Source organism: Neomonachus schauinslandi, chromosome 2, assembly GCF_002201575.2.
Source record: "Neomonachus schauinslandi chromosome 2, ASM220157v2, whole genome shotgun sequence".
Lineage (NCBI taxonomy): Eukaryota > Metazoa > Chordata > Mammalia > Carnivora > Phocidae > Neomonachus > Neomonachus schauinslandi.
In genome coordinates this window covers 62,896,246-62,921,206 of record NC_058404.1, presented here as the reverse complement: position 1 = coordinate 62,921,206, position 24,961 = coordinate 62,896,246, and the positions used below count along the sequence as shown (strand labels likewise).

Here is a 24,961-nt window from a genome sequence, read left to right as displayed (position 1 = left end):
TGGGAGATAAAATGATGTAGTGAAAGAAGCAGCAGGAGATACAGTAAGTTAAGATTTCCCAGGGCTCTCCAGTAAAATTCTCTGAAGAAGGTGTTAACCTTCAAAATAAAACTGCTAGTTGTTTCACCAGAAAAAGATGGGTGTATTCAGGAATAGCAGAGAATCTTAACCCAGGAGAGGCAAGCTAGGGCAAAGCACAGGTGAGTCTGGAGAACTAAACAGAGGAATGCATTTTTATAGCGAGGAGAGGGGAGGTGCTGGGAGAGGCAGTCATAAACTGAAAGGTCTTTGGAGTAAACTGGGAGCTGGAAGTATAGTGGCTTTTCGCTGGCTGAGTTGTAACTGCCTCTCATTGGCTGGGCTGTTGCCAGGGAAGGAGGAAACCTTCCTTCCTTCTGCTGGGATAGTAAGGTAGCATCTTCCGGCAAGGTCTGTCTTCCTGTTGCGGCTGCAATGGGGCAGGAGTGGTAGGGCTGAGAGCTCCCTCTGCTGGCCTCCTGGCTCCATTCTGAGCAAGGTTTCCCTTTAGGGATCGCAGCTTTGGTTTTGATCCACTGAATGATGGACATGACAGGATGGTAGATAGTGTAATCAAGGTAAATGATGGAGAAGGTGGTTTTGGCAGCAAGATTTAAAACTCGGATTAACCAGTGATGGAGAAGAGTCATCTCCAGGGGAGGATGTTGCCATAGTCCAGGCAAAGAAATAACCAGTGAGTGCTTGGACCGCAGAATTAACTATGAAGATAAATCAGGAGGAATAATTTTAAAAGATTGGAATGTAAGAACAGCAAGATCGGTCAGCTGTCCGATACAGTTGTCACTAGCCGTAAGTGGCTATTGAGCATTTTAAATATGGCTAGTCTGAATGGCACTGATGGGCTATGATGTAAATCGCACAACTGATTTTGAAGACTTAGTAAGGAAAAATATTTCGTTAATAGATCCTAAAGTGGTTGCAAGCTGAGATGATAATATTTGGGGTACATTGGGTTAGGCAAAATTTATTATTAAAATTAATTTCACCTGTTCCTTTTTACTTTTTAAAAACATGGCTACTAGAGCGTTTAAAATTACACACCTGGTTCACATTACGTGTTTTTGGACAATGTTGCTGGGAGGTTGGTAATACTGGGGTGGCCTCTAGGATACAGAGAAATTGGTACAAGATAGAGTTGTAGAAAAACATTGATAAACCCTTTGGACTACCTTCAATTTGAGTCGGTAATTCGATATTGAGGTGGTGATACTCGTAGATGGAGTACTGTCAGCACCGAGTCAAGTGGCACATTGAGAATGCATTTGGTTGTGACCCGCCGGCCACGGTACACGTCTCCCTTCTCACCCGATACAACTGGGACATTTAGTGGGTTGGTTAATGGAAAAAAATCAGTTAAAGAAGAAAAACAAAAAATGAAGCATACAAGCCCAATTTAAATAGTTTATTTAAATTTAACATAAGCATATGCTCATCCATTGGTTGGTTCTTGGTTGTTTTAGGAACAAGGCCTTTATGCAATAATGCTTTCCCTACCGTTATGGTGGTAACGGTATCAGGTTCTTTTTGGTAAAGTGACAGGTTTGGGATCAAATCTCCGAGCAGAAGTTTTAGAGATTTTTATAAGTTTTCCTCAGCCCTTCACTGTTTCCTCAACTGTGCCTAATTCCACTTTGAAAATTCACGTGCATCCAAAGCTTTCAACTTTTTTCTACTCTTGTTTATGTGTTTGCCTCTTTAATTAAGGACCCAACCACACGTGGAAGTGGCATGAACATTCTGGTGGCACAGCTGACTGACCTTGATATGCACGCAAGCCAGCGGTGAGATAACTGTGACAAATGTGAGGAATGAGCAGTGAGGGAAGAAGTGAGACCAACCCCAGCCATGGCCAGGGACATGGGCATCCCCCAGAGCGTTTCAGGTGTGAACAGAGAGATGGTTGAGTGGAGGCTGGCTGAGAGAATTTCCTCAGTGCTAACAAGGGAAGTCAGACATTGGTGTTTGGAGTTCAGAAGGTAGGAGGAAGGATTCTGAAGCAGGAATACCTGGATGGGGCATTCCAGTGGCCAGTAAGAGGGTACCATGATGGCAGTTTTTCCCAGCAATGGAAGGTTTCTCTTTATGGAGCGCTTTTCTTGTGCCTACCGCCTTGTGGGCCTTATTTCACGGAATGCTCATAGTGTCCCTCATTTTCAGGTGAAGTAATTGAGCAGTTTTCCAAAACAAGTTGTCCTGGAATTAGAACACTGTTTTGTCAAATTTCAAAACCAGTCTCTGGAATGAGGGTTCCTCCAATCATACTGTGCATCAGAATCACCCTGAGACGGTGGAGTGGTGGGGTGGGGAGAGCTTATTCAAATACAGATTTCCAAACCCCATCCCCAGAAAATTGGATCCAACTGGTCTGGAATGTGGCTATGCTTACCAGGTGATTCTGATGTAGAAGGTTCATGAAAACTGAGTAACATTACAATATTTCCTCTGTGGGGGACTACAGAGGAGGGCCAGCCATAAATGGAGGGTGTACTGCTGAGTGAAGAATGGAGACTACAAATAGATATAGTGGTTTGTTGGCAGCTCAGACCCACTTGTAAGAGCCAATTGTTAGGGGCACCTGGGCGGCTCAGTCGTTAAGCGTCTGCCTTCGGCTCAGGTCATGATCCCAGGGTCCTGGGATTGAGCCCACATCGGGCTCCACGCTCAGTGGGGAGCCTGCTTCTCCCTCTCCCTCTGCCTGCCACTCTGCCTACTTGTGTTCTCTCTCTCTGTCAAATAAATAAATAAAATCTTTTAAAAAAAAAAGAGCCAATTGTTAAAATTGAAGAAATTTTATGAGGCATTTATTAAACACAAGCATTCTCTTTTTTTAAATTTAATTTTATTATGTTATGTTAGTTACCATACATTACACCATTAGTTTTTGATGTAGTGTTCCATGATTCATTGTTTGCGTATAACACCCAGTGCTCCATGCAGAATATGCCCTCTTTAATACCCATCACCAGGCTAACCCATCCTCCCACCCCCCTCCCCTCTAGAACCCCTCAGTTTGTTTCTCGGAGTCCATAGTCTCTCATGGTTCGTCTCCCCCTCCGATTTCCCCCCCTTCATTCTTCCCTTCCTGCTATCTTCTTCCTTTTTTATTTTTTTTAACATACAATGTATTATTTGTTTCAGAGGTACAGGTCTGTGATTCATCAGTCTTACACAATTCATGGCGCTCACCATAGCACATACCCTCCCCAGCGTCCATCACCCAGCCACCCCAACCCTCCCACCCCCCCACCACTCCAGCAACCCTCAGTTTGTTTCCTGAGATTAAGAGTCTCTTATGGTTTGTCTCCCTCTCTGGTTTCATCTTGTTTCATTTTTCCCTCCCTTCCTCTGTGATCCTCTGCCTTGTTTCTCAAATTCCACATATCAGTGAGATCATATGATAATTGTCTTTCTCTGATTGACTTATTTCGCTTAGCATAATACCCTCTAGTTCCATCCACGTTGTTGCAAATGGCAAAATTTCATTTTTGATGGCTGTATAATATTCCATTGTATATATATACCACATCTTCTTTATCCATTCCTTTGTTGATGGACAGGTAGATACATCAATTCTGTCCATTAGAAGTGAGTCCCTAAGTCCTGCCTACACTCATGTAGCAGGGAATTAAGCTCTACCTCTTGAAAGGGAGGAATATAAAGACTTTGTACACACCTCCACACCATATAAAGGTGTGCTAATATTTATCTCTTCTCAGCACCCATGCTCGGTGATGTCACATCGATAATTTGAAATCAGCCATGGTGGGAACATTTACACCATGGAAATCAGCAAACACTCTAAATCAGGTCCTCCACCCTCCTTCCCAGCCATACCCCTACCCCCACTCCAGAGAGCTGAGTGGTAAACATTTACCAGCACACCACTGGACGGATATAGAGCGATGTGCTCACAGAACTGATGTGCAGTAGATCAGTTTTAGATGGGGCTTTGGAAGGGAGAATAAAAGGTTTGGAATACACGAAGAGATAGTTTCTAAATTTGAAAAGAGTAGAAGTGATGCAGGAAATGGAGGCTTGGGGAGCTTAAATATGCCCATACAGATGTCCAAAAGTGACATGAAAAAGGATCTCTCTTTCTCTCTTGCACATACACAATTGTAAATGTAGGTTGCATACTAGATTGAATTCTGGGTACACAAAGTCAAACACATTAGAGACTTACCATGCAAGATTTTCTATCTAGCAACCAGGATGAGTATGTAACCTTTCATATAATTGCCTATAAAGCCACAAACAAGTAATATACACTCCAGTGGGGATGACCTACACCTAATATAGCCCAGAAGTTCAAAGACCAAGTTTTAATTCCTTTAAACTGATTCGTTGGTGTGTGTGGTATGCCCCCAAATAAGCAAGGAGCTCTATCATCTATCAGGTAAGCAGGGATTTTTTTCTAAAAAAAATACCTTCCAGAACCATAGCATTTTATTTTATTTTAAAGATTTCACCCATTTGAGAGAGAAAGTGAGAGAGAGCATGAGCGGGGGGGGGGGGGGGGGGGGGGGGGGCGGAGGGGGAAGAAGACCCCCCGCTGAGCAGGGACCCCCCCCCCCTCCGATGCAGGACTCAATCCCAGGACCCCAAGATCAGGACCTGAGCCGAAGGCAGATGCTCAACCCAGGTGCCCCAAGAATTATAACATTTTAGATCTGAAAAAGACCTTAGAAAACATGTAGGACAGTATTTCTCAAAGTGTGTTTGTCAGTCAAACATCAAAATCAAAAATACCTGGTGTTGCTATTAAAACCTGGAACCTCGTTAATATGTGGAACATATCTCAGAACTCCTGTATTGATGGGGGCTTGGGAAGCTGCACATTTTACAAACTCTACATGATTCTGCTGCACTCAAATGAGTAACCCAGTCAAAACCTTTTGTTTTATACATAAAGGAAACAAAATTCTACGATGCAAAGAGAGTCCCCCTTAAGTGAGTCTACATAGCTATTAAGATTCTATCCACTTAAAAAAAAAAAGTAAAAGCAACCCATAAAATTGAAATTTGGGAAAAAATAGAAAGCATACCCTTTGTTTAGAGAGATAGCTAAAGGGCAATGCAGGACTTTAATTGATATTATGTTGTTCATGTGTGTAGTTACTAGTCCATATGCCCCACCTAGCCACAAATTAGTGTGGTTGCCTTAAATTGCTAACATGAAAATCTTAACTTTCCACTTCTGAAGTTATTGGTTTTAGCTACTCTGTTTTCTTTTTCTAGGTTTCCAAGGTTGCTCTTTTGGGCATGATTTTAGAAATGTAATTATAACTCTGGTTTTATACTTCTGGACTATGTAATCAAACACAGACTGGTCATAGTGGAAAATATACAATTCTTAGCTCTGTTACATTGACAAGGAACGTGGCTGGATGCAAATCTAACCGAGTGGCATGTCTTCCTAGTGGCAGCTTCCCCCCCACCCCAAATCCAAAAAAGATGCTGTAGGAAATGTAGACATAGGGGTGTGGAACCAGTTTTTCCAGAAACATTTTTCTTTTGATCCAATAAAACCATTTAAATGTCCTATTCCAGGAGAAAGTTTTTATTCAGTGTGATGCATTGTTAGACAGGTGGAGAAAGAACAAGTTAAGAAAGAAAAAAAGTCTCATGGTGTCCAGTTTTTTGTTTTTTTTTTTTGCTTGGTTGGAGTACTCGATGGATTATTTATTTATTTAGATTTGCACTATTCTTAAATCCAAATGGCAACCTCTTCAGAACAACATTTGTTTCAGAGTTGCTCCAACAATATAAATCTTGTCCAAGGGCTGGGCATTTAAAGCTCTAAATGATTATATACTTTTATAATAACTTTAAGAAGGTTTTGGAGGCTTTATCTCTCTTGATCAGAGTTTTCTTTCTATAACAGGATTTAATCTTTTTATTTTTAAATTTTTTCTTGGAAAAGATTCTTCAGCCCCAATCAAGTGTTCAGATGACTGCAGCCCTGGCCAACATCCTGGTTACGATCTAATAAGAAACTCGAAGCCAGAACTACCCAGATAAACTGCTCCTGAAAGATTTAATCTTAATTCAAACTGAATCCTTTGTCCAGTGCACACCCAGTGTTGTATTTTGTTTTTCCGAGGGTTGCTACAGAAGGAGGTTGGCACAGCACTGCCAAATGACAGCCTTATCATGTTTTGTTTTTCGTTTTTTTTCCTGAGAGAATCCAGGAATGTGCATTTAATACAATTAAAGACAGTATCTGCAAAACGATAGAATGTATTTTTATTGTCTTAAACCTCTAAATCAAAGTGCACAATGTTCTGTTATCCAGCCAGACCTTGCAATAAATGCAAACCCAACTCTTGGGTTTGTGTTTGGACTATCAGTGCAGTCATTAAAGATACATCATAGGGAAAGGGCAAGTGGCTGCCAATAATTCCTTCTTGTTTCTCTCTCTCGCTGTCTCTCTCTTTTTTTTTTCTTCCTGGAATAGTCTCTAATTATTGGTGCATCAAGATGGAAACCCTGGTCGGCTGAGAACAGATAGTTACTTTAAAAGGCTCCACTAGCAATCCAAGAGTATTTTTCCACGCGCGATGTCCTGGGTCTTGCAATGACAACAACGTTCCCAACGCATTCCGTAGCTGTCACTTCACCTGCGTCGTCCGCGGCGCCATTTGGCTCTTGACGTGGTTGCGAGCCAGCCACGCCAGCCGCCCTCCCCCGATCCCCACCGAATCCCGCGGGCGCGCGCCGGCCCCCTCCTCGCAGTGGTTTCTCCTGCAGCTCCCCTGGGCTCGGCGGCCAGTAGTGCGGCCCGCCGAGCCGCCGCTTCGCCCCTCTCCTCTGGGTGGCCCCCGCGCGCGGCCGGCGCTCAGTCGGCGGGGGAAGGTGAGGCGTGCGGAGGCTGCTGCGGAACTTGGCTCCCCGCGCAGCGCCGGCCCGCGGAGTCCGCGAGCCCAGACAAAAGAGGCGGCGGGCGCAGGAAGGCGCGGGCGGCGGCGGCGCGGGGCGATGGCCGCGCGAGGAGGCCGGGCGCTGCTGGCGCTGTGCGTGGCACTGGCCGCCTGCGGGTGGCTGCTGGGGGCCGGAGCGCAGGAGCCCGGGGCGCCCGCGGCGGGCATGAGGCGGCGCCGGCGGCTGCAGCAGGAGGACGGCATCTCCTTCGAGTACCACCGTTACCCCGAGCTGCGCGAGGCGCTGGTGTCCGTGTGGCTGCAGTGCACTGCCATCAGCAGGATCTACACGGTGGGGCGCAGCTTCGAGGGCCGGGAGCTCCTGGTCATCGAGCTGTCCGACAACCCCGGTGTCCATGAGCCTGGTAAGAGCGCTGCACCCTGCCGTCTCTGGGGGCGTCTCGGAGGGCCGCAGAGGCTTGGACGTGGCGGTGGGGGCAGGGGGGAAAAAGGTGGGCCCGGGGGTGCCTTTTGGGAAAGGGCGCCTGGGGTGGAAGGTACAAGTGGAGGGAGGGATGCAGATACATGAACCTGACCTAGAGCGTTGCGGGTTGCCGGCTTCCCCATCTCTGCGGTCTTCCCCGCCCCCCCCCCCAAGCTTTGCGCCCACCTCCAGCCCTTAGTTCACCCTTGGTGAGCATGGGCCCGGGAGGCGGGAGGGGAGCACGCAAATCCGCACGCCCGCAAAACCGGGCGGTCACTCTCACTCTGCTGCGTCGAAGACCAGAGAGAATAATTGAGAGTCCTCAGAGAGGAGGTCGACCTTCCTTGCAGACAAGAGTAGAAAGGTAAGGTGCAGAAGTCAGGAACTTAGAGGAAACGAGGAATAGTCCTTTCCCATTTGTTTCCTCATTTCCAGAGGACAAGCTTGGGTCCTGCAGGCTCTGCATACCCATCCCTACCTGTATGTGCTTATTAGGTCCGCGCGCTGCTGTGGGCCCAGCAGCGTGAACGATATCGGCAGCACTGGGTGGTGGTGTGTGCAGACACATAGGTCTTCCTGCCAGGGTGGAAAAGTGGCCCTGACAGGCATTTCCATTCTGAAACTGCATACGGCCTAAGGAAAAAAGGAGTATCCCATTTTCTTGGCTTTAGCCAGTTGAGATGAGTAGTTTGTGACCGGGTTTTTATTTCAGCTGATGTTCCCATATAGCCATCTTATGCATCTTCCTTCTGAATGTGTTAAGGCACGTTTTATTTACGTTAAATGTGATTCATTTGGTATTAATAAATGGATTTAGAAAATGTTCTTGGGTCTTTTTTTCGTTATGCTTCTGCTCTTTGGAAATGATGTAACTCTTCAAATGATGTAAGGCCTGGTCTTCTGATAGTAAAGGTACTGTTAAAATAATCTGGGCTAATAACAGTAGCATAGGATGCCTGGTTTTTTTTTTTTTTTAAATGACAGAGAAAGCTAGAAAATAGACTAAAAATTCTCAATGTAGGGCCAGAATAGTTTTATGATGATATTTAGGAATCAAACTGGAAAAATATTAAAATAAGTGATGAATAGAGACTCTTTGATCTTCAAATGCAGAGTGTATGGGTTGATCAATAATAAATCTTCAAACAGGAAACTTTTCTTACCTTCAACTAATATGAGGGAAAAGGTTTGTATAAGCTTGTTGTCAGACCCTAAAATGAGATCCTAGAAAACATTTTATGGAGTGAGGTCTAGCAGGACTCAGCATGTAGACTTAGAAAGTTTGAAGATTGGTTTCATACTGTTCTCTGAAGATAAAGAAAAATTAAAAATGTGGCGACTCCATCTCAATTATTTCAAATAACCAAAGTCATGGCATCCCAGGCACAGATAAAGCTAATCTAAATATTTGTGATTCTCCTGTTGCCTGCTTACTTAGAACCTTTTGTTGTTCTACTATTAGAGATTGCTCCTCAGAATGTGTTACACTGTTTCGTCAAGATAATGTGAAAGCTAATGTTAACTTTTTTGTTGTTTTGTTTCAAGTTAAATAAAATTCTAAAGTGATATTACTGTTAGGATGCAATATGCTTTTGAAGATGAAAACAATAGTTCTTTTACTTCAATACCTGGAATGTATAGTCTTTCAAGATTTGCAGAGTTCTCTTTTAGATTGCAAACTCTGTGAGGGGGGACGACGCCTGCACACATAGCCTGACTCAGGCACACCGCAGGCACTCTATACACATTATGGGAAAAATGGAATCAGTCATTAGCTGAATAAAACAGTGCTTTGAAATAAAATGTTTTATTCCTCATAAAGACAAACATCTACCTCTGCCCCGATTTAATTCATCTTACAAAAGTGAACTCAAATGTTTTACATTATGTGCGTTATAGTTCCTTGTTAAATGAAGGGAACTTTAAGTTGATGGTTACTGAATAACAAAATACAAATGTCTATCCATTGTATTTTTTATTTTTTTATTATTATTTTTAAGTAGACTCCATACCCAATATGGGGTGGGAACTCACGACCCCCAAGATCAAGAGTTGCATCCCACTGATTGAGCCAGCCAGACGCCCCTATCCCTTGTATTTTTATTTATTTTTCATCTTTTTAAGATTTTATTTATTTACTTGAGAGAGAGAGGGAACCAGAGAAAGCATGAGTGGAGGGGCAAAAGAAGAGGGAGAAGCAGACTCCCGCTGAGCAAGGAGCCCCATGCGGGACCCATCCTAGGATCCTGGGATCATGACCTGAGCGGAAGGCAGACGCTTAACCTACTGAGCCAGCCAGGCACCCCCATCCATTGTATTTTTAAAGGTAGAAATAAACTATGATGAACCAACACTAAAAAGCCACACTTTATAAGAGAAGATAAGCAGGTTAGAAATTTCTCCATCACTTTATAAGAGAAGATAAGTAGGTTAGAAATTTTCAGTGAACTAGTGTTAACAAACAAGATTCAACAGTAAATTTTAGAGATCTTATTGGCTCTATTCACCAATTCATGAATGGGTCAGCATCCACTCTAGTAGATAGAAGGGAGCTCCAAGGAGCTGTACAAAATGAAAAACTTTAATAGGCAAAAGGGAGCAGGAACAAGAAAGTTATACTAGGCAAAAAAAGCAGATTGATTATTGTAACTTACTTTCCTTTAGGGAATGGCAGGGATCTATCAGGCAGAATCCCTAACTAGTGCTGATCAGGTGATTCCTAAGTGACTGGTTTAAGATTCCATTTCTGGGACAGCTGAAACTGCAGGTAAGTTCAGGGCACCTGGCTGGCTCAGTCGTTGAGCGTCTGCCTTCGGCTCAGGTCAAGATCCCAGGGTCCTGGGATCGAGCCCCGCATCGGGCTCCCTGCTCGGCAGGAAGCCTGCTTCTCCCTCTCCCACTCCCCCTGCATGTGTTCCCTCTCTCGCTGTGTCTCTCTCTGTCAAATAAATAAATAAAATCTTAAAAAAAAAAACCAAAAACCTGCAAGTAAGTTCAGTCTCTGATGTGGAGCTTAGCGTAAGTGACTCCACCTTGGGCCTGTTGTCTTATTTCTAAAATTAGTAAATAGGTCTGATTAGTATATAAGTTTGATAGTACTGTATGAATTAACTTTTTAGGAAGTTGGAGAGTATTCACCATCCTTAAATGATTTTCAGATTCCTTCTAGAGTAAAATATTTTAAGAAATGAAAAAGGAATATCCACACTTCTTCTGAGGTAGAAATGGATGCATTCAGTGTTTTTTTGAGCACCCCACACTCTAGGTGGGCCAAGTTCTATGCACTGTGCAGTGATACACAAGCTAGTCCTTGCCCTCTGGGGAACTGAGAAATAGGAATTGGAAGGGCAGTATGAAGGCTGCAAGAACAGTGTGGGAGGACTGGAGAAAGGACACCGGGGACATTAGGTTAATGAAGACTGGATGACAAGAAGGCAGGAAAAGTGCAGTTACTGGAATTTACCATTGCCAGTGCAGCTTGAACAAATGTATGTTTTAACAGAGGCCCCTGTATCTAGGGGCAGTGTCCTAACTGTTTTTCACCTTGTAAGTATCTGGTTTTTGTTTGTTTGAATTAATATTTCTGATTAAGCTAGTAAGAAATAATATTTGGCTTAACAAAATCATTTACTTGATTAAAACTTTGATCAACTTGCCCATAATCATCTTACCTTCCAGTAAGAGAGAGGTGTCAAGTTTATTAGTTTTCTTAATCAAAATTCTTTTACTGGAGGTGCCTGGGTGGCTCAGTCGTTTAAGTGTCTGCCTTCGGCTCAGGTCATGATCCCAGGGTCCTGGGATTGAGCCCTGCATTGGGCTCCCTGCTTCTCCCTCTCCCTCTGCTCTCCCCCCACCCATGTTGTGCTCTCTCACTCTCGTTCTGTCTCAAATAAACAAATAAAATCTTCATTAAAAAATTCTTTTTCTGAACTTTAAAAAAAGGTAGCTAATGTCTAAGTATTTAGTTAGCATAATAGAAGAGCTCTCCCAAAACAAAACATCTGTACATAAAGCTTTCCCTGTGGTAGACCGGGCAAGTGAGAGGTTTACTTGGTTAAATTGGCAGGTTAGGGATGGAAGGTATTCGTTCACACCACCAGCTCTCTTCCTGAGCAGAAAGAAGTGATCATCATACTTGCATGGTACTAGGCTGTGGCCTGAGCTGAAACTTATCTACTGAAAATGATTTGTTCGGTCAGATAGTCTACATTTGAATTCATCCAAAGGGAAAGAAAATTCCATTTTGAATTGATCTGCCAGGAATATCCATGCCTATTCTGTCCTGGCACCGTAGGAATCAACTTGACTCTAGACTGGCTGAATGCTGGGTCTCAGTTATTATTTTGTATCTCTTGGAGACCTGCAAAATTGGATTGGAGAAGGGTTGTGCGTAGCTGCTATCCTCAGTTAGAAGAACTGCAAGTGGTCTTGGAACTAGTCTCATCTCACACTTTGTGAGTCTGGACCCCTGATGCAGGAGTAGGATGAGGGCTGGCTAAGATTGAGTCTCTGTCAAACTGGGCTCTTGGCTGATTCTAGATGCTCAGATGTGTTCCCTTAGATATGATCCTTGCCAGGCCTCATCATGTTCCTTATTTTTCTTCCTGTTTGCTTATATCTTATACTTTTAAAATATTTTTGTGCATAGGGACTCAAGTTCTCAAACCCAAACATATGCTGTCCTAGGAATGCATATCCATCATTACAATACTCATAAAAGAACCTGTATTAATTTATGTCTAAACAATGAAATCTGTTTTCCCAGACCAGTCCTCCCAGAGTTAAACGGGAGTTAAGATTAGTTTATTTAAAACATGAATTCTTTAACATGTAGTTTAAGATTGCTCTTGGGAAGCAAGTCTGATTTATAGCTAAAATGCTATCTTAGAAACTTCTTTAGAGCATAGATTTTTCTCTTTCAAAGGCTGGAATGATTATTTTGGACCTATTCCTTCCAAAATCTGTTAAAACTTCAAGTGTATGAATGCCAGTACGTATTTGCCAAATATTGTGATGAAACATTTAATGTTGGCAAAATTTCTATACAGATAAAAAAAAGAGGGGATTTTGATTATTTTGTATGACCTTTTCATACCAGATTAGTATGTTATGTATTAGTGGGAAATGCTTATAATTGGGTAACACCTTACAGTTGGTGAACATAGATATTAGATTCTGGAGAAGGATCTAGATGTGTACCACATATGGTCAAGGGTTATTTTTAGACCTGAGTGAGTTATTGCAGCTCTTGCCAGAAATTGTGTATTTGATTGACTTGTGATTGGCTTATGGAAGAGAGGAAATGGGACTGGCCTCTAACATTATATCCTGTGCTCAGGCAAAGTACCAGCTTTCTGTGGAAACCGATTTGAGAGATAGCAAAGGAATCATCTGCCAGCATCTTACTTATTGACATAGCATGGGGGTGAAATCCCCACCTTGGCAGTCCCTTCCTTTGGGAAAGATATTTTTGACAAATAGAAAAATAATCCCTCTAAGGGGTGACGTATAACCCAGTCTTTCCCAAAGTATGTTCAATGGAACATTAGTTCAGCTTGGCTTGAGAAATATTAGGTAAACAAAACTAAATAGGTTTGTTTATTGCACACCTTATCAGAGCCCTTGAATAAACAAACCTGTATTTTAAATCTCCAAGTTAGATATATAATATACAGTATTTTCCAATCTTTTTTCCCCATGGGACCCCACCTTTTTTTTTTTTCCGAGGAACTTATTTTGGAACTAGTATTTCGTTAGTTTGAGAAACAGAGCATTAGCATATTATCATTCATTAACATATTATGCAGGATTAATTGGACAATTCTGTAGCAGAGAGACTCATACAAGGTGTTCCTCAGTGGTGGAGAGCATATGGCTTCTGTTTTTTTCCTCCCTTAAACAGCTAGCATAGCGATTTGTGTAAATTCTTAAGATAGGCTTATTGACTTGAGAACATGGTCCTGAGGCAATCAGGCATAGGACAGATCATTTTGATAGGAAAGATTAAAGTATCAAGTGCATCCCAGTTCCTTTATTGGTAAGTAGCTTTATGCTTTTAACTTCTGTCTACCTGTTTTTCTTATCTATAAAATAGGAATACTTAAAAACTCATAACCTCCCAGGGTTGCCGTGAGGCCGAAGCAGTATGGTATACAGAAAATAATTCCATGAAGTTGCTTGCATCTAGTTATTAAGAAGATGGGCTCATTTGTTAAATTTTTTTCTTCAATTTCAGTCGATCTGGAAAACGTGCTCCATTGGCTTTGCCCACTTGGAGTGGCCTCCTTGGCGGTGTCGGCCGTCACATGGGAGCTCTACATGTTTACCTGTTCTGATGGACGGCCCCCAAGGACTTTTCCCCTCTTACCACTGTTTCTTGTTCGCACATGTTTGCCTTTTCTCGATTTTTAAAACGTGAGGCGTTCCTGCTTCTCTTCAGTTTTATATCCTAATTTGCTTCATTCAGTAGGAACAGTGAACATGTTCATGGGTGTTTGAGAACGTCTTTATGGTTGTTTCTTCACGGAGCTAAATAAATCCAGGGCAATTCCAAGATTTACTTTGGCAAACTAACTTATTTTTCCAAAAAATTTATAATGAAACTGCTCAGGTCCTGACTACTTTATTCTTTTACAGCCTCAGTGTAAGTGAAAGCTCTTTAAAACCTCCTTCCTCACCCCTCCCTAATTTCCTTACTCCCATTTCTTTGTTTTCAAGAGTTCTTTGAAGAGCTATCATGTAAAGTTTCTACTATATGCACCGATGTCAGGGGCCTTTTGTTCAAACCCTGTCTCTTCCTATTTTTAATTAATTGCTCTTGGGTGAATTACTTAACTGCTCTGTAAGTCCTAAATTCGTCACCTATGAAATGACAATGTGATGATTCAGTGAAGTAGTAAATATAAAGTCCTTAGTTCAACATGTGTCAACAATTATTACCTCTATTATGGTCTTTCTCAATGTTGGTCTAAATGCTCCCCAGTAGACTGTGAGCTTTTTGTGGTCACGGATGGTGTTTATCCCAAACGTTTAGTACTCTGTGTAGGACATAGTGGCCACTCGGAACGTTTGTGGAATAAATGAAATTTCTCAAACAGGCCAAAAATGTGCATCACAAAACAAAGCTGTGTTGAAGGTCAATGTTGATTTTATGCCTGGTGGCATACTGGCAGTATGATCACAAGAAAGGATAGAACTGATATTTTTCTTATGTATATACTTCTGTTTTATTGTGATGCATCCAGTTTTGCATAATGGGGAGAAATCCACCCACATATCAGTGATGGCTTGTTGTGTTTGTTGTCTGCTACAACTGGACTCTTCTCTTGAGACATTTTAGAAAATTAGGTGGCTTTTTAAGCATTAACTAAAAGTTCTAAAGATAACCAGTAAAAATGTACTTAGTAAAATTTTTGACCTTTAGAAAATCTGCTTGAGCCCTTTAGTGTTGTGTACTAAGAACTGTGTGCTCCTTTGAAGGTGGAAGGCATACATCCCAGGTTTTAATTTTCCCTTCCCTCATGAAATGGCATTCAAATCATGCCCCTGAAAATGCCATAGAGGAGGAGGTTTATCTGAAAGCCAGCTGATGGGTCAAAAGAGCTCAAATTTGAAATACGTTTAAATTTACTCTTTCCTTCCCTTCTTGTTAATTACAGGAATTGCTGCCAGTCCATTCTTCGGAATGTTTCTCTTTCTTTCAAAATTCAGGATATGGTGTTTTGTAGGCGATTCAGCGACCAGCTCTTTCTAATAAAATGTGGCTTCAGAGAAGATCCTGTCTGTGTTACCAGTGCCTTTTATTATTTTCAAATGATTACCTACATCTTTAAATGTCTTCAAATAGTAATCCTTGAAGGATAAGGTGGCTCGCGTAGAGTGTTACAGAGCTGACTCTTAAATGAGAAATGAATGAATTATAGTAATAAACTCAGCAACAATTCTCCACTGCCAGTAAATATTTTGTGTTTCTTAATAGAAATCTGTTTACTATAAAGTCACTGCCGAGCATCATAGTCCTATTATAATAATAACAATAATAATACCTCTCATTTTTAAGACATTTGCTTTCAAACGAAGACTAATTATTTAAAAAATGGATGCAGATCACTCATTTTAAAAAAATGAGACTAAGTATAACCTTTAACTTAAATCCAGGTTCCTAAAATAATCCCTTGCTGTTCAGGGAATTGGGAAAAACAACAATTATCTCATGTATTTGCATATGCAGGCAAACACTCAGATGTTCACATCCCAGAATGGTGCTGTCTGATTGGACTACCCCGTTTTCTCTTACTACATTAAATTATTCAAAACTTGAAAATCTTCTCTTTACTACACAGCTGCTACTCACTGCCATTGTCCATTTTTTTTCCCAAAGAAATATTTTGTTTCTGGAGCTCAGCTCAACATCTTGCACAAATCATAAGCTTGACCATGAGTTCAGGGTAGGAAAAGCTCAATATAAATGTTGGGCTGTCACCTCCCTGACCAAATTTCTGAATACCTTTTTTTCTTTTTCTTTTTCTCTTTCTTTTTCTAGCCAAGGGGTAGTTTTAAAAAAGGCCTTTTCTCATAACCATTATAAAAAATTGCTATGTAAAATTCCAAGATGAAGGCAACTTTCCAAGATGAAAAGAGAATTAGGCTTTTGTCGGTGTAGTTAATATTTTTAATTTAATTTAGAGAATATTTACTGAATACCCACTATGTATATGCTATTTTATTTTCTCTTCCAGTCACCCTTTCAGGCAGTTCCTTTGGATATCTTGAAATGAGCTATTTAGTTTCTTGACTTGGATTCACTTTTTTTTTTTTTAAAAAAAGATTTATTTATTTGAGAGAGAGAGAGAGAGTGCACAAGTGGGGGGAAGGGCAGAGGGAGACAGAGAAGCAGACTCCTGACTGAGCGCATAGCCTGACTCAGGGCTTGATCCCATGACCCTGAGATCATGACCTGAGCCAAAACCAAAAGTCAGACACTAAACTAACTGAGACACCCAGGCGCCCCCTGGATTCACTCTTTTACACATGTTGAGCTTAATTTACATGCTGTATAACCATTGGGCATTTTACTTCATTCTGTATAAAATGTGTGCTCCATATAGATGCAAGGGTCGAAGAGCTCCCTATTCTGTTCTTGATGTAGCAAGCATAAAAACAGTATCTGTAGGGGAAACTACTGGAAATGTTAGACATTTGCAAAATAAAATGTCTTCTGTCCTTTTTTTGTGTGTTTTAGGTGCAGTGTGGGCCATATGTTTTAAAGTACAAACAGTCTTTTTTTTTTTTTTTTAAGATTTTATTTATTTGAGACAGAGAGAATGAGAGAGAGAGAGCATGAGAGCGGGGAGGGTCAGAGGGAGAAGCAGACTCCCTGCCGAGCAGGGAGCTCGATGCGGGACTCGATCCCGGGACTCCAGGATCACGACCTGAGCCGAAGGCAGTCGCTTAACCGACTGAGCCACCCAGGCGCCCCTAAAGTACAAACAGTCTTATTGAAATAGTTTCATTTGTCTCAGACTGTGACATTGTTCAGCACAGATCCTTATTTATTTATTTATTTATTTATTTTAAGTTTATGAGAAGGAACCAGTCTCATTCACTGTGGGAACTCAGTAAATATTAAGCCAGATTCTTCCCATAATCAGCTTTATGGGAATTAAGTTAACAGACTTTTGGGAAACTGCACTAACTTCACACAGTCAATAGGACCTTTATAGTGCTCACCCAAAGAGAAATCTGCTTATTGTATTTTCTCAAGAGTCAAATTCAGTTTTTGGAAAATGCTAAAGCAATACAAAATATAGATAAATAATTCGCATGTGAATATTATATGGATGTATAGTGAATGATACTACATAGACAAATAGACTAAAATACTATATAGACATATAGGTTTTGTCTAGATGATGGCAAGATAATCATGAGTGGAGTTATCATTTTAAATTATTTTAACTTTCAATTTGGCTTATTTATATTTATAGATTTCAGTTGCATCTGTAAAATAGCCTTCATTTTCCTTGTTTTTACTCCCACCCATAGCTACTATCAGGAAATAAAGAGTCTTCTCTCATCTAAGTGGCTTATTAAAAAAAAAAGTCTTGGGGTGCCTCGCTGGCTCAGTTGGAAGAGCTAGCAATGGTTGAGTTTGAGCCCCACGGTTGGGGGTTGAGATTTCTTAAAAATAAAATCTTAAAAGTTTTTTTTCAAAAGCTTTCTTCTTTCAGGAAGTTTTCTTGAGTTATTGTTGCTTTCTCTAAATCTGGTCAGATGTTCCACCAGGGTTTTAAATAGTGGGCCAGATTTGCCTTTACTTTTACGAGGATTCTAACTAGATCCCCTCTGAGGTAGGTTTGAAGAACCTCACTGGTTAATGTGGTCCCACATTTTCTCCTCTTCCTTTCTTCTGTGGATATTAAAATAGAGTAGTCATCTGAATAACAATTGAGAGCCTTTTGTCTGTGAACTTTGGGTTGTAAACATGAAGGGATGTGTACACGCTCATTTACTGCCAAGCATTTATTCCGTAGCTCCCCATCTCTTTGTAAACAACCTCCAGTTTGGTCCTACATGAGCCGATTTTCCATACCTGCTACAGGTGAGGAATTGGAGAATATATATCTTTATGGGAACTTAAAGATGCAGAAAGAGTCTGCCTATTGTTGGGAAAAAAAAGCATTTAAAAGAAAAATTTAAAAAGTAAATTTGTTTTTTTTTAAGATTTTGTCACAAGTGATCTTAATTAATCCCCTGTAAAAATGCACATATATTGCTGTTATTTATGTATGAGGAAGGACTTAGCAAATATTAAGAATAGTTACACTATAAAAAGGACAGGTAACTTGAGGAGTTTATTTTTTAAGATCAAGACCCTGAGATCAAGAGTCACATGCTCTACCGAGTGAGCCAGCCAGGCACCCCTCAAGGGGTTATTTTTAAGAAGTGTAATGGGGCTGCGGAAGGAACAATCTGAGTCCTTAATAGGCACATTTGGGTTAAGTCTATACTGCCTTTGTTTATCATACAGAGACAGCCTATTATCACCTATACAAAAAAGCCAAATTTTCCTGGCTGTCATGTCCTTAGCACTTTTCATTTCTTTTACGACAAAAATCAGAGTTGTAAAATGAAGCCTCAAAAATATAGTTGTATATTCAGTTACAAGGTAATAATGTAAATTATTGCTTGTGCTGAAGTTTTCCTTCTCTCTAGACGACCATCCTTCTTGCTAATTTCTTAATTGACAAATATACTAAAACTGTTAGAAGGTTGTTGTGATGTATAACCATTTATAAATTAAATTGTATAAAGTTATCTGGCATGTAAACATTATTAAAATGTCACTAAAATATAAATGAACAAATCCAACATCTAATGAAAATCATAATTTCGTTAAATTTAGGGCCCATCATATAATGTCAGTGCTTAATTTTCAAAATGGCCAAATTATAAAGTGATGTGTCCTTCCCTTTTTAAAAGAGAGGTTTCCTAACTTGTCTGTCTTCTTCTGGAACCAGGATTGCGACTGCACATTTCAGTGGGGACTCTTTAGTGTGTTGGGTCCGTAGTAGTTTCTCAATGCAGTGTTGAAAATGATGAATGAATGAATGAATGAATACTTCAGAATGAATAACACACCTATTAGATACAGTTTTACACCCTTTGCCAAACCGTTGACTGTGGCCATGGAAGTACATCCTGCTCTCCACAGCAGGGCAAATGTTATAGCAATGCACAATTCTGCCATCTCTGTGACCTTGAGGACATCTCTGCCAGGTTTACTGCTGTATCCACAGTGCCTGGCATGTGCGTCTGATCACAGGCTGGATCTGATGTTATTGCTCAACTGTAGACTGGTCTTGTTTCTTGTTCTGGTCCTTTCTATACAGAGCCTTGACTTTGTGTTGCCTGCTTTCCATGTTGTGTTGAGCGACATCACTCTGGCTGCTTTCTTGTATCAGAACCAAAGTGCTGATTGCAAAGGGCTCTTAGTCATCAGGAGGATGACCATGGAAGTTGTGACCAAAAGATCAAAGCTATGAGTGATATTTAACATGCAATTGAATACTATTTCAATATTTGTAAGAGTTGTGTGGTCCTATCAAACAGTATGATAATGAAAAGAAGGAAACTATTTTTGAAACAGGATGGAAATTACTTATTTTAAGAGTCAAGGAAGTACAAAGTCAAATTAGTGGTATAATCATCTGGGAGGGAATTACCAACTCCAATTTGTCTTGAAAATTAGATGAAGATAGGTCATAAAGCTAGCGATATGGGTAAGTCATCATTGCTCTCTTCTTTAAGCTTTGCAGTTCATGAAAAAGAAATTATTATAGTGGCTCAACATGGCAGTTGAGGTGGTAAAAAATTACCCCAAATATCTTCAGCTTTGGATGTCACATTTGACCAGAACTTCAGTCATCTGTGGTGTAACCCCCAACATTACCCACATTTCTTTGGGCAGGTAACCCCAAAACTGTGTGGCTTGACATAGCTGTTTCTCTGTGGAGTAAGAATCTTAAACCTTAAGGAGATTTAGAAATAATTTATGTATTATTGGAGTTTTAAGTGCTTTTAAAACTTAAAATGTTTAATAAAATCTGGTAGATTCCAATGTCTAAAAATTAGCCTTGTAATTCCAATGGGAAAATGTGTCAATTATGATTTTTAAGCTGAAATTTTAACAAGTTTGTAAAATGTATTAGAACATTGAGAGAACTTAAGAATCACCATGTATGGGGCAGGGCGTGGGAGAAATGGGCAAACTGTTTTGTTGTGTTTTGTTTAGTTTAAATAAAACTAAAAGAAAGAATGACCATGTACATTTAATGTATTAGATTAACCATATTATTTAAGAAGTTAGGAGTGTTTGTCAGTCAGTCAAACAAGAGACTTAAAAAGGAAATTAAATATATTAAATTTATTTTTACAGTTTGAAATTTTTAAGACAATTTAATGAAGTGACCAAATTTCCCTTTAAGGTCAGATTATAGAATCTGCTGGATTTGCAAACACATCAATATGACTTGTAAACTGAACTTAAATGCTAATGGAGTAACTAGGATTTTGAATTTATAATTTGTACCTCTACTAAGTTGAATGTTGAATTAAACCAAGTTAAATTCTAAATCTTTTTTATTCCCATAAGTCACTCTCTAAGGCATCAGAAAGCTTGCATTTAACATTAGATTCTGCATGCAGTGGCTCAGAGCTTAGTCCCCTGAAAGAATTTTTGCTTCCAAATTCAGGAGCTGCAGGAGATTTTGGAGGTGTTGAGCATTTGCAAAATATCTGATAAATATCCTTCTATGTGTTAATGCATGGGAAGGATTCTATAAACTCTTCTTGAATTTACTTTCTCCAAATCAGAACAACCTCTGGGCTGAGTGTTGCTTGGAAGAGTCTCCCCAGTATGTATCTGGCATTCGGTTGATTCCAGTGTTCCACTGTCCACTGTCGTGTCTGGGATTAAAAGAGTTTAATGTTTTCATAGCTGTGAGTGATACACAATTTTACTGTACCTCTCAAATCCATTTCAACAACTAATTTTCTCTCCCCTGGTCACTGTGGACTGAACTGGAGAACCTTCATTAAAAGAGTATAATAATTTTACTCCTGTGTCTAAATTGGTGGTCTGTATGTTGAAGACAACTCTAAGCCTTGCACTAGCTGTAAAAACTGTGAACTATGTGTCAGTTATTTTTAATATTTCTGAGACCTTTTTTTTTTTTAGATGTAGTGTTCCATGATTCATTGTTTGTGCATAACACCCAGTGCTCCATGCAGAACGTGTCCTCTTTAACACCCATCACCAGGCTAACCCATCCTCCCACCCCCTCCCCTCTAGAACCCTCAGTTTGTTTTTCAGAGTCCATCATCTCTCATGGTTCGTCTCCCCCTCTGATTTCCTCCCCTTCGTTCTTCCCCTCCTGCTATCTTCTTCTTCTTCTTTTTTTTTTTTCTTAACATATATTTTGAGACCCTTTTTTTCCCATTATTTTTAGACTTCTGGGTATGCTTTTTTTTTTTTTTAAAGATTTTATTTATTTATTTGACAGAGAGAGACACAGCGAGAGAGGAAGCACAAGCAGGGGGAGTGGGAGAGGGAGAAGCAGGCTTCCCGCGGAGCAGGGAGCCCGATGCGGGGCTCGATCCCAGGACTCTGGGATCATGACCTGAGCTGAAGGCAGACGCTTAACGACTGAGCCACCCAGGCGCCCCTCTGGGTATGCTTTTTTATTGTTGATTCAGATTGCTGGATAGATGGGAGTTGGGGGTACTTGGTACTGTTCTAATAAACATTTCTGCTTCTGTTTTGACTCTACTTCAATTTGCACAAACTATCCTAAAAAATTACATGTAACTCCCAGGAACATTAAGTATTTTTTCCTGAGTAGTTTTAAAATTCTTATCATTGGTGCTGTTGGTATTTTAACATTGAAGCTGAGCCACTGATTGCTAGAATTTCAATGACCTGTGTGGGCAGGGAGAGGGAATGAATGAGAGTGTGTTTCCTAAATGAATGTACAGAAAGGTGAGACTGGCTGCTATTTCCCCCAGAATTCATAGAACAGAGTTAATGTATTTATGGACTCTGTAAAGACAGCAACATAAGCAAAGCATTTATACCCCTGCCAACCTTTCCAAGAGGCCAAGAACGCTCTCAGTTTAGAACATACCACCTTTTCCATGATCTCAGTTCCCAGACCAAGGTAATAAGACCTTTATTATCAAAAAGGCCCTACTAACAACTTGCAGGTATAAATCACCCTAACTGGACAACTAAAGACATTCATTCACTAGGCATTTAGAAATACCCGATAGAAGTGCTTTTAAACCACTTCACGTTTGGATGTCAAACTCTGGGTAGTAGAGGTCAGTAATTGATGTGCATCTTTTATTACTGCAGTTCGTTATATCTGTATCTCTAATGGGCCTCATTAATAATAAGCAGGTACTTGCTCTATGACTGACGTTCTGCAAATTGAAGAGATACTTACAAAAGGGAGCAAGAAACAACAGTATTTTACCAAGTACTTAATGTGAAGTATTGACTCAAATTCTGCAAGGAGTTGAGAGAGAAATCATGAAGGACTTTCAGAAGGAGGGGGATTTGAGCAGGTCTTAAAGTGAATCACATCTGGAAAGTAGAAGATATATGCCAGTATAAGATTATTCTTGTGTCTCTTTCTTTACTGCCCCTGTTAGTGGTGATATATAAGTCTTCAATAACAGTTGTGACAGATAATTACATTAACATGTGAAATTTCCACCTTGTTAGAGAGAATGTAATGTTTAGGGTGTTGTCCGTTGGGGTCAATTTCCCTCCCCAGGAGGATAAAACTATTTGGGATGGAGCTTATGCTAACATTATATATTATAACGTAATGTATGTGTATAGAATATAACATAATCAAGATGTAACATTATGTATATATTTATGTATACATTATATATAACATTTCATATAAATTAAGCATATAAAATGATATGGTTATATTAGATATCATATAATTATACTAAGCATATAATATATATTATATTGTAATAAGCAACAATTGATTACCTGTATTTTTTCACCTCTATGTAGCTATTACTGGACACTCCCTAAAAGTTATGGAGTAAAAAGATGTTAAGTAATTTTGATTTTATTAGGCTAATTTCCCGCAGTTAGATATAGCTCAATTATATTTGACTATACATTTCAAAAACTATCCTTAACAACAAATAAAAACATCACAAAAAAATGATGTAGTTTGATATTGAAGAGAATTCAGCCCATGGCTTTTCTTCATGCATTGGCAGACATTCCAGAACTTTCATCCAGATGCATTTGTGTAACATTTGAATAATGATCATGTAGTTTATCGGATGCTTTTGGGAGAGAAATTCACTATGCAGAAATATTTAGTATTTAACTAATTTTTCAAATTATAGGTTTTTGATTAGAGTAAAATTATTTTAAATTGCTCCTAATGTTAAACCCAGTCTTTATTAGTGTTACATAGAATTGTGAAATGGAATCATATAATTTTTTTTTCCTATCTGGAAGGAACACTCTCATTTTATAGATGATTACGTTGTGTTCCAGAGAGAGATTAAACCACCTCCTTAAGCTTTTGTAGCCTAGGAGGCCTAGAACCCATTTCCTGATAGACAGTTGGGCTTTCTTTTTAGAGTATTTCCCATAACAATGTATACAGAAAGGGGAATTAACATAACTATTTCTTATGTGGCCATTGAGGGTCAAGAGCTATCTGCATGGACTGAGGTCTGGGAGGGAGTTTACAGGAACGTAACTTATCAGTGTTTTTATTTCTTTACAACAGAGTTTCCTGCCTGTGTGCTGTTAAATGGGTATGGGTGTGCTGAAGGTGGATGGACAGGGCCTGGGGTGGCCAGAGGGTGTGTTAAGTGGCAAAATCAGGAAAGGATTGAAATAAATCACTTTAGCATACTCTAAGTGTATGTAGAAAATGTTATTTTGGGGGGGGGGCAGTAGAATCCACTCTCTAGGAAGAAACAAGCTTGTGTTGGAAGACCGCTCTGATGAACTCTTGTAAGGGCTGGGCCTTCGGTGCTGAGGAATGGGCTAAATTAAATAAAAAGGAGAGGTACATTTTCAGAGGCTGTGTGGACAGTCAGAGAGGGAGAGAAAGACTTAATGACTGGTGGCTTAAGAGAAACTTAGGGGATGATAGAAATGTCAAATGGGGAAGTCAGCCGAATCTACTATGCTCTGTGATGCTTTGTGGAGATTACTTTGGGAGATGAGATGAGGTACTTAATCTTGCTTCAGGATGAGCCCTGGCAAAACCAGAGGTTGTCCAAGGAAGGACAGTTACATATACATTAAAATACACTTATGAGAATTTATTAACAAAGGTCAGATATGCACAGTGCTTCCTAGACTACATAAAGGCAATTTTTTGGGAATGTAATCCAGACATCTCCCATCTCACTGCCCATTTACAGTAAAGTCTTAAGATTCCTGAGTTGTATATTCCAAATTAGAATCCTAGTCCTAGGAGAGTGTCAACAGTGGGGGAGGGCCTTTGTGAGGGTATTGTGGTTCGTAAGACCACCTCAAGGTTTGTGCATCGTGTGCAGAATGAATCATATGTTGTTGGAGGTTGGGGTGTGGAATATAAATAACTGATATTGGGTGAGGTTTCCTTTTAAAAATAGCACTTGTGTTGGCCTGTTCATGTGTCTACATTAAATTGTAATGTGAAAAAATTACTTGTGCTAAAGAGGAGGACATATTTTTTGAGAATTTTTTCAAACCAACAATTAGCAGAGTTCCTTAAAGAATTTTATTTCTATATTTGTGAGTGTTTTATAAAACATTACAGTGGTAGAAGAATTATTTATTTTTTTTTAGTTTTGTTTTGTCTTTTTTTTTTTAAGATTTTATTTATTTATTTGAGAGAGAGAGCACATGAGATGGGGGAGGGTCAGAGGGAGAAGCAGACGCCCTGCCGAGCAGGGAGCCTGATGTGGGACTCGATCCAGGGACTCCAGGATCATGACCTGAGCCGAAGGCAGTCGCTTAACCAACTGAGCCACCCAG

The 24,961-nt window shown here is 40.2% G+C and overlaps 1 protein-coding gene across 1 annotated transcript in view; it reads left to right on the top strand.

Annotated features, from left to right (window-relative positions):
• Nucleotides 1-6,702: 6,702 nt before the first annotated feature.
• Nucleotides 6,703-24,961, top strand: part of CPE (carboxypeptidase E) — a 117,923-nt gene continuing 99,664 nt past the window's right edge. The window contains exon 1 of the mRNA XM_021698790.2: nt 6,703-7,324. Coding sequence (XP_021554465.1) covers nt 7,018-7,324 — 307 coding nt within the window. The 5' untranslated portion in view covers nt 6,703-7,017. The remainder of the gene's footprint in view (nt 7,325-24,961) is intronic.